The sequence below is a fragment of the Silurus meridionalis genome, chromosome 27 (genome assembly GCF_014805685.1).
Source record: "Silurus meridionalis isolate SWU-2019-XX chromosome 27, ASM1480568v1, whole genome shotgun sequence".
NCBI lineage: Eukaryota > Metazoa > Chordata > Actinopteri > Siluriformes > Siluridae > Silurus > Silurus meridionalis.
In genome coordinates, this window is record NC_060910.1 from 10,598,348 (window position 1) to 10,609,233 (window position 10,886).

Below are 10,886 nucleotides of genomic sequence, written 5' to 3' on the forward strand. Positions count from 1 at the left end.
AACCACTAATGTGCGACACCCACCGGCACGCGACTTCTTAAACTTTGGTTGATGGCACAATGAAAAGAGGACGGCATTTTTGGTTTGCTGCCGGTGGATAATTTATGTTCGGCGTTCTTTTCATAAACACAAGAAGGACTCAAATAGACATTGAGTATTTTACTTGAAAGTAACCTTCAACCCAATGTCTTTTTTTAAGGAGTTCAAAATTTTTTTGTTGCATGCAGAAATGTAATTTCATTCTCTCTGCAGTTCATTGATTTCATAAATGCAACACATTATGGTTTGATTATACATAGCATAAAGGCAAAAAAAAACGTTACATGTAGTGTTATTTCAATTTAAATGTCAAAAGGGTTTTGTGGCTCCCAGTGTTTTCTTTTCTGTGGGAAACAGGTCCAAATGGCTCTTTGTGTGGTGAAGGTTGCCGACCCCTTGAGCCACATAGTGCCTGTAACACATTTTTAATTTTGGAAGGTCTGCTAAATTAAATGTCTGCTAGCATCTCCTTACCGATTTACCTGATTATTTGCCTCCTTCTCAAAGCACCTACTTAATCTTTAGCAAGTGAGCAGAAATAATTCTGAGGATTAGACTGTGATTATTGTGATAGATCAATTATGTACAGGAATTATGAGCCAAACATGAAAGATTACAGGTGACAGGAAGATAAACCTAAAAGATTGGATAATCTTTAGAATAAATGGGTTTGTGAGGCGTCAGTGCATTTCAATGTTTCTGTGTGGATTTGTATGGGCTGCATGTGCTTCCGGTTTTTGGATGAGTTTGACCCAACGGATTAAACCCATTTTGTATAGAGGCATAAAGGCTTTTAGGCCACCAGAAAAGAACCACAACGTATTTGGAGCCATCCAGATTTTTGTGCTAAAGACATGGACATTCAGCAATCCTTCTATCTGATAATCTTCTGCAATAACATGGCATTCGCCCAAATTATGTGTTTATTTATTTATTTCAAAATAAATAAACTAGATACGTTTAGATAAAAATAACATTTGTTTCATGCTGGTTTCATTTGTTCCTCTTGTGGGCCCTCAGGCCATCGAAGATGGCAACCTGGAAGAGATGGAAGAGGAGATCCGTCTGAAGAAGCGTAAGCGTAAAAGGCACTTAGACAAAGGCAGCCGACGTGAGGATGGGGACAAGGCTAAAAAGAGGAGGGGACGACCTCCAGCCGAAAAGCTTTCTCCCAACCCTCCCAAACTCACCAAACAGATGAGCACCATCATCGAGACAGTCATCAACTACAAAGACGGGTATGAGCACATGAACATAGCTCTGCTGCATGTGACTCAGAGCTTCCTCAGTTTCACATTTGATCTATCGTATTGTTTTGACTGTCAAACTGAAATCTTTTTAATTCTGTCAGTCAAAACAGGAACAGGGACAGCCAAGATGATTTCAGTTTTATTGGAGGTTATGTAATATTCCAGAGAATTGCAGCACACACCACTAACATTTTTGTTCCCTCTCCTGGAAAGATTTGATGGGTCTGTGATTCTGTCCTGAATGGACCTTAATTACTTCACTGGTTGCTTACATTTGTCTTCAGCCTAAATTTGCCAGTGGTGACTTCTCTTCAGCCCTCCTGGTTTCTATAAATTCGAATAATTTTACAGTTTTTGGAGTCAAGTCTATTCCCTTAGTAAATGTGGTGCTTTTGCGTGTTGATTATGGTGGACATTTGGTACAGCTTGTGTTCTTGAACATGCTTGAGATTCGACAGCAATTCATCACAGGAATACTACCAACATTATTTCATTTAACTGAGATGGACTGTGAGGAATTTCACACAGGGCTTTGCCTGAAGTCTGGGGCTGCTTGCTGTGAGCTCAGGATAAATTAGGATTGTGTAAGCACCATTTGTCAGGATAAATCCAGTGGAACATGACTATACTTTAGCAGCAATGTCATGCATGATCCCACACTTTAATTTCAACTCACTCTGCAATCCCAAGTCTTCATGGGTGTTTTTTTAGCATACATGGTTCATTGAAGTTATTACTATATATATATATATATATATATATATATATATATATATATATATATATATTATATAGACATTTTTGTTTTTGGTAATTAAAAACAAAAAAGCCCACAGTATTTGAAGATCCCTCAGCTGTTCCCAGTCCTATTTATAAGCCATTTTTCATTAAACTCAGTAAATTTATGCTAATTGTCTTTTCATTGAGCAATTAATCAGGCATGTTAATTAACTCAACATTTACAACAGCTTACCACATGCTGCTCAGCTGAAAGTTCTTCCCATTAGAACTGTTGTAATTCAGTGTAATGTAATGGGATTTTAGCCAGAGTTTTGTGAAGGCTGCTCCAAGACTTTTTTTGTTGTGTTCTTTAAGCCATTTTGTCACTTGATGAACTTCCATAGCATACTTTGAATTATTGCCCTGCTGGAAAACCAATGAAGTTTTGCTTAGTATTTGCAAAACTATCTCCCCTCCTTATAATGCCATGTCATTTCTGATGGCTTCATTCAGTCGCATTTCTCATCATTAGTCGCATTTCCAGCAGATCACTGCAAAAATGTGATGCCTATGCTTCTATGCTTTACAAAGAAGTAACATTTCTAACATTTCTATTCTCAAACTAGCTGGGTCATAAAATTCACTTTTTTAGAGTAGGGGCTAACCCTAACCCTAACCCTCCTTGTACCTATTGAAACCTGATGCAGATCCTTTTCCAGTTCCTTTGTCATTATTGTGGGGATCATTTAAACCTGTCAGGATCCGGGCATGCGGCACATATTTCCAGGTCCGCGGGACGCACTTCCGTGTCGGCGGCCATCTTGTCATTTTTCCCGTGCCTTTCGGCATTTAAGGACACCACAGACTTTAGCTCGGCACCAGCTTATCTCACCGGCTTCCTAAAATCCCTGGGATTATTTCTTGCCACCCTGCCTGCCCTGGATAACTGTTTCTTTTCCTGATCTTGTTCCTGACCCTTGTTCTGCTCTGCTCTGGTTTTGACATTGGACTTGTTTTTGTTTTGCATTTGTGCTCTTTCTTCATTGTTCTGTTTGCCAGCTCTTTTGGACTGTTTTTTTGGATCTGGTTTAGTCTCTGTTTCCCTGTGTTTTGACCCTGGACTGTTTAATGGACTTTGTTTTTGCCTGTGCCCTTTCATTAAAGCCTGTTTTCTCCATACCCCTGTGTGCATCCTGCATTTGTGTCCTCCCATCCACTCACCTAGTCACCAGCGAGTCCCGTAGATTTCTGACAGAATAATCTGGCTGTGCACCGTGTCCCAACCCTGCTCACTGACAGAACTTTTCAGACTACAGTTTGTTCATTTCTGGAAGTTCATTTGTGACTTCTTCTTAAATGATACACTGTGTGTGTGTCATCCTGTCATGTCTTTCACTGTCTGTTCCAGTATGTTCATTTGTGAATATTGTACAGATGCTTGTATTAGCTCCAGTTGTTTGGCAATTGCTCATAAGGAGGAACAGGTCCTTCACAATATATAAAGAAACAGTGACTCAATACAATTTTAAAATAATACATTTATGCTGAAATAAATCTGTCGAAATTTGATACTTTTAAAATGATCTCTTCGAACTAAAAAGATTCACTAAATACCAAAAGACATGCAACCTCAGTTGAGCAATCGAGACTTGCTATGTTTAGCCTGTGTTTAACCTTTATATTCTACATTGAAGCTGTGGTAGAATTTTAGTGAAGAATCAGTAATTAATCATCATCTAATCCAAAGGAATCTTCTTAAAACTGCCTTTGTGTTATCCAATCCTAGGTCAGGCCGACAGCTCAGTGAGGTGTTTATACAACTGCCTTCTAGGAAAGAGCTTCCAGAGTACTACGAACTGATAAGGAAACCAGTGGACTTCAAGAAGATCAAGGTAAAAAAAAATATGTATATATAAATAATAATGTAACAAGGACTGATTCCCTTCCTTAGAGAAAACTCTATTCTCTAACTACAATGTTTATTAACTGTTGTGACACATTATTTGCAGATAATATCTTGAGTGGCACTTCCATTACTAAGGGCTGATAATAATAGGAATAAACAGACATATGGAATGGAAGTTTTCACGGCACGATGAGACATTGTGTTAATATGACGTTTCTGACACTGTTCAAAATGACTGGCTTCGTTTCATTGCTGATGGATCATGTTCTTTCTGGTGCTGTAAATCCCAATTCTAAGCAGAGGTGTGTATGTTTGTAGGAGAGAGTGCGCAACCATAAGTACAGGAGCTTGGGCGATTTGGAAAAAGACGTAATGCTCCTGTGCCACAATGCTCAAACCTACAATCTAGAAGGCTCTCAGGTGAGTGACCAAAAGCCCAGTCGGATTTGGTCTTTAAATATTGGCCATATGAGCGTTTCTAACTTTCCACAGAATGTTCTTTTGCAATGTGCCGGAGTTTTGCCAGGAAGTGCAGTGTTATGGGCCAAAATCCTCTACTGCGTAATTGATTCCATCATTTTATCTGCTTCAAAAAATGCTCACATCTGTAAAGAGAATTTGTAAATCAACACAATTCCCCCCACATTCTCATAGAACCATGAATTCTTTGCATTCTGTACCTCCACTAAACAGAATGTGCAGTTTTATTCCTGGCACTTTTTATACAGTACTGCTTGAACTATAATGCAATTTCATGCAGAACTTCATTTTGCACTAAAAGCCCCTTTTTAAATATTTATATCAATAATCAAACTTTGTCTTGACATGAATATCTTTTTAAATCTTTTACATTTTGTTCACTTTTTTCCTCTGTATAAGTAAATTATTTAGTGTAGTTAATGCTTTTTTTTGCTTTTCAAGATCTTTGAGGACTCCATCGTGCTGCAGTCCGTATTTAGGAGCGCTAGGCAGAAGATTGCCAAAGAGGAGAGTGAGGACGACAGCAATGATGAGGATGATGAAGAGTCAGAAGCTGAGTGTAAAAAAAAAAACCTTTTTTTTTTTAATAAATAAGATTTTTTTTTTCTGTTATGCTTGTGTTATAATGTAACATTTCATAGTTAATATATGATTCTTAAAATATACAGAATTCACTGAAACATTGAAAAAAGATTTCACATAGATGTTTCATATCATTGAGCCGTATTACCCGAAAAAAACAGCATTTGATATATTTAAGCTTATCATTACACACACGATTCGTTTTTCTTCCTTATCACACTCAATAAAACGCTTTCCACTCATAACTTATTAGAGCAACTTAAGATCTGACTTTTGATGTGGTTCTTGAATATTCATTTACATACTCTGCAAACACAGGGTTGTTAGAAGCTCAGGAAAGAAGTTGTCATAGCATGGTGTCATTTTAAAGACTTCTGCGCATGTGGTAATAAAAGTTTAATTACACACCATGGTTCCCACCCCAGATAAGTCAGTGAAGGTGAAGATCAAGCTGAACAAGCAGGAGGAGCGGAGCCAAGAGAGAGGCAAGAAGCGGCCAAGCCGGGTGAAGGCCAAACCTGTGGTCAGTGATGATGACAGTGATGAGGAGCAGGAGGAAAATGTAGGTCCATCTCAAATCAGCTTATCACATTTTCATATATTATAAGCCAGTGCACTCTTAGTGCCGGTCCCAAGCCCGGATAAATGGGAAGGTTTGCGTAAGGAAGGGCATCCAGCGTAAAAACCTGTGCCAAATCACACATGCAGATCATGAATACGGATGATCCGCTGTGGCGACCCCTAATGGGAGAAGCCGAAAGAAAGTTTATTCTCCATATATTAACATAATTAGTATATTGTTTTTATTTTGTTGTTTTGTATTGCATTTGACAGCAGTCCATGTATTCTCTCCTTTATGGGTTTTAAAGCAAGTATATAGAAGTTTGCTTGTGTTTAATAACAGTGGTCTAGAACGGGGTCTCCAGTCTAATCCACTAAGGGCTTGTTTGGGTAAAGACTTTAATTCTACCCAAGCAGAAGCCTCATCTGATTCCACCTGTTTAATGAGTTTTTTAATTAGAACATTGCTTTCAGTATAAGTGTGGCTGCTACTTGATTGAAATGACACCTAGATAGTAAAAAAACCCCTGTGTCAGACGCCTAACATGTAGCAACAAAGGAAGCATGAAATGCAGACAATTTGTGTAATCTATATCGCACATCCATAAAATCAACTTAAGCAGGTGTGTAACCCTCATTAGTGCAACTAACTCTCAAGACATGCAACTTTGCCAGTGTAAATATCAAATTACCTTGTTGAATTAGTGCGCTGAAGCTGAGCCTAGACGTCCGAGGGAAATCTCGAATATCTTGAATTTTTGCCTAAATATGACAGTAACACAGGTGGTTCTAGGTTGGAGGCTTATCTGATGATTTTTCATGTGACAATTACTATGTGTCACTCTTCCCACGCCTCCAGACATTTCACGGACCAGGACTGCCAGTAATAATAAAAAGAATTCTCATCTGGCTTATTTTCTCGTTTTTTTGCCCTCAGTGCGACTAGGTGACTAGTTGTGAGGTATTGTTCACAGGAAAAAAAATAATAAACCAGGAAACACTTGTTTATTTAATTTATTTCTTTTGTAACAGTGGATTGGCTGTCAGTTATGACACTTTTATTGTTCATGGCACATGTGGATCAGGTAGTTGCATGTTTTTACGACCTGTACTGACAGAATTCTGTTCAAATGAATGATATACAGTTCAAAAACATGTTTTGTTATAAACACTGTTCAAGGTGAATTAGAGCACTGCATGCAAGACCCTTCTGCCTGAATAAATAAACACAATGCCACGTTCCAAAATGTAGTGGAAGCCGTTTCAAAAGAGAAACCAGCTCCATATGGTCATGGAATGTGATGTTCAGCAAACATGTTTGTGTCTGATGGTCAGACAATTTCTGGCCATAATTTAACTCACATTCACAGACTAAGAAGGTGGTTATGGGTATGGATCAATATTTATTTTTTCAACTGCACTACATTACGAGATTCCCTCTATTTCACTTTACAATGAAATCAGCACATTCTGCTTTCTCACACTTGTTGGTCTGGTTATAAATAGTGTTACAGTGGGCTTTTATGCGTTGTCAAATTATCTCACACAGTCTCTTTGGACTCGGTTCTGAGCTGAGGAGTGTGTGCCATCAGATATTTTTTTGTGTGCCGTCTCACCCATTCCAGTGTTGTTTATTTCACAGGAGCAGTCTGAGGGAAGCCACACAGAAGATGAGTAACAAAGGACCTGCTTCTACCCATCTTTTTTTTTTTTTTTTTTGAGTTCTTTAAAAGTATATCTACCCCGTCTACCTTACAAAGGTGCTGAGAAGAACAGAGCACTTACGTCTGGCTTGTTCTCGGGTCATTTGACCGAAGCAGCGTTTTTGAACATTTTGTCGAATTCATTCACCTGTCATGCGGTTTCACTACACAAAGTGTACTGATGAAACCCGATGCCCTCGTATATGTTTTACCCAGCTATATACATTGTATAGGTTTACTTGCACAAAAAAAATTACATTGCACAGAAATCTGGGTTTCGAGTGCATCGAGACGAAGAGCAGTCCTCCTGCTCATAATTCACTTCTAAAGTAAGGAAGGTTTTTGTCAAAAAGTTTTTATCTCGTAAAAAGGCACACTTGGGTCAAATCTTTAAATTTCATATATTCTCATATTTTCATATAAGCTCATTCCCGTAAACTGAATACAATGTAGAGATTTTTTAAACATGGAAAGAATTTGACTTTGATTTGGTCCACTGTTAAAGCTGATAATGTTGTGGTGGATTGAGACATTCAAACAAGATTCACGTATATATGACACTTCACTCTTGCTTCTGATTATCTCTACTTTAAACTCAACCCTCACAGCTGTGCATAGTTTTTTTCTTTGAAATTCTAGACACAAAACTTATACAAATCTTAAAACTGAATTATATATATATATATATATATATATATATATATATATATATATATATATATATATATATATATATATTGTCTTGCTAATACGCTTACATTTATCAGTATTATTGTCAGTCCTTTTGGTCGAACAGAACTTTTTTCATATCTTCTTTTATATATTTTTGCTTTTTGCATGTTACCTTTTCTGAAGTGTCATAATCATTGCTTTCTTTGCACAATGTCTTTGTGGTTGTATTGCATAGCCCAAAGCAAATAAATTTCACAGATCTTGAAGGCCATCCTGTAGTGCTTCTGTTACTCAGTAAGGATGAAATGCTAAGACTTTAAGGCTTTAAAAATAACAGACGAATGACTCAGCAGAATATACTTTGAGATGATGAATAGAAAACTGTTTAAATAAATATGTCTCAATATGTGGGCCACAGTGCATCCTTTAAACACACTACACTGCAAAAGGAAATAGCTTACCAAGTTAGTGTTCACTAGAGAATACTACTTCACAGTGTATGTATATATACACATACACACACATATATATATATATATATATATATATATATATATATATATATATATATATATATATATATATACATACATACACACACACACACACAAAACTGTACAGTGGGACTCATGGGGGTTGCATTCTAAGACTGCACCCCTGCAGCCCCTTTGTTGTTTTATTGAATTTATCTAATTTATCATTATGTTACTTTAATACAATAATGTGTTTTAAAAGAAATTATGATATTTTGCGATTTTTTGCGATTTTAAGGTGATCTACACGGCATAAATGATGATGACAAGTAAAAGAATTTGAAGTCACAATGTGTTTATAACCCATGAAGACTGGTCATGTGCTCCCAACCTCATCAATCCATAGATGGTTCAGCAGAAAGGAAATCTTAGTCTCCACTTGCATCAAGCTAATTTTCCCCCCAGAGATCAAAACTTGTCCATCTTTGTGTGTGTGTGAGAGTGTGTGTGAGTGATTGCACAATTTAAACAGAGCCGGCCAAAGCCAATTTTGCCTGAGAGTCTGCAGCCATCCATTGCTGCCTCTATTTCTTTGTCATGCACTTTGAAGTGGTAAGCTGTGTAGATAGAACTAAGCCTTGGTAAAAAAGAGATAAATTGTAGGCTAATCCGTGTCTCAGCACCAGAGATGTCAGCTGGAATGTCAGGTGCCAATGCATTCCATGCTATTCCTCTGTAGCCTTTGTGAGTCCTTCAGATTGGTGGGAAAAAGAAGTCATGTATGACTGATATGAAAGCGCCAGGTGCTCTCTTATTATTAAAAATACTGGCATAAATCGCACTTCTGCATCCCTTTATTCAGCTGGCTCGAAAGGAACCCCTGCATACCAAATATGCACTATTTAAAAAGGTGAGTTTCTCCATAGCTACCCACTGAGATTACTTTTTTGCTGAAGACACGCTGTCCTCCAGCAGACCTTTGTCACAAGAATTTGCTGTTGGCAATAAATGAAGAAAACCCTGTCTGTAAATTCTTATAGTGCTTTCTAACCACCGAACAGCTTTTCGTACCAATGTCAGAGCTTGGTGAGATCAGTGAAAAGCAGGAAACCAAAAAATACATTCAGCAGCAAATTCTTTTTTTGTTGTTGAAAAGTAGATGGTTGTAGACTGTATTACACAAGACTTCACAATCTGCAGTCACTAAAGTTGCTAAATTGCCATGAACTTTGAGTACTTTTGAGTGAAATAGCAGTCAGATGGCAGCAAAAATTAGAGGTCATGATGTCTGATGCTGCTCACCCTTTGCAATGATGCTCTGTACTTGGCCTTGTTTTGGTATATTAACAAATACTGTTTGAGACTGTAAATGCCAACTGCCATCAGATTAAATATAAGGTTGTCTCCAAAAAAATAAGACAAGCAGGAGCACAGCACATACTGGTGTCCAACTCTCAATTCATCATTTATTAAAAATAAACAAAAACTTTCCCTCATGCTCACCCTTTCAAACATCCCTTGCTTTCCCTGATCCCTGACCAGTTGCCCAGTCTCTGCTGCAGAGAAAACACCCCCACATCATGATCCTGCCACCATCATGCTTTACTATTTAGATGTTTTTTGGTGCAGGTGATGAGCAGTGCCTGATGTCGTCCAGACACATCATTTACAATTGAGACCACACAGTTTAATCTGTTTTAGCAGACCAGAGAATCATGTTCCTCACAGTCTGAGAGTCATTTGGGTCCCTGTTGGCAAACTCCAAGCAGGCTTCCAAGGGTTTTTTTACTGAGAACTAGAATAGTGGCGGGTTGTAGTGATTGTCAACCTTCTGGAATGTTGTCCCATCTCCACACAGGATCTATGAAGCTGTCAGAGTGACCACTGGGTTCTTGGTCACCTCTCTACTCTCTACTAAGGCCCTTCTACCCTGATTGCTCAGTTTGGCTGGGCAACCAGCTTTTGGAAGAGTCCTGGTCGTGCCTTGAGCCTTGCAACAATTCTGTCTCTGAGCTCTTCAGGTAGTTCTTTTGACCTCATGGCTTGGTTTTTGCTTTAATATGCATTGTCATCTGTGAAGTGTGTGCCTTTACAAATCATGTCTAATCTAGAAGCTTTTCCACTGGTGTGCTCTAATCAAGGTATAGAAACAGCTTATATAATAATGAGGAAGGAGATAATTGGGGGCACCTGGAGTCATTTTCAGATATTGTTGCAAATGGAATTTTTTAATTATTATTATTTTATATAACAGACATTTCTAAAAAAATAGTTTTAACTGTCAGTATGGGGTACTGAATGTAGATTAATGAGGGAAAAAATGATTCTACAGTTTGAATGATTGTAGTATCAGGCAACAGAACAAACTTGAAAAAGCGAAGGGGGTCTGAATGCTTTCCGTAGTAATAAGATTATAATGAACAATGTAAAATATCAGTAGAATTTAAATATACTTTACAAATGTAAATGCAAAGGATGCCAATATTTGTGGAGGGCACCG

At 37.9% G+C, this 10,886-nt stretch overlaps 1 protein-coding gene across 3 annotated transcripts in view; it reads left to right on the forward strand.

The window, feature by feature from the left end:
* smarca2 (SWI/SNF related, matrix associated, actin dependent regulator of chromatin, subfamily a, member 2) overlaps window positions 1-8,184 on the forward strand; it is a 44,919-nt gene extending 36,735 nt beyond the window's left edge. For all 3 annotated transcript variants that reach the window (XM_046841279.1, XM_046841280.1, XM_046841283.1), the window contains 6 exons: window positions 1,060-1,277; window positions 3,796-3,901; window positions 4,234-4,335; window positions 4,837-4,954; window positions 5,403-5,539; window positions 7,181-8,184. In XM_046841279.1, coding sequence (XP_046697235.1) covers window positions 1,060-1,277; window positions 3,796-3,901; window positions 4,234-4,335; window positions 4,837-4,954; window positions 5,403-5,539; window positions 7,181-7,216 — 717 coding nt within the window. In that variant the 3' untranslated portion in view covers window positions 7,217-8,184. The remainder of the gene's footprint in view (window positions 1-1,059; window positions 1,278-3,795; window positions 3,902-4,233; window positions 4,336-4,836; window positions 4,955-5,402; window positions 5,540-7,180) is intronic.
* The last annotated feature ends 2,702 nt before the right edge of the window (window positions 8,185-10,886 follow it).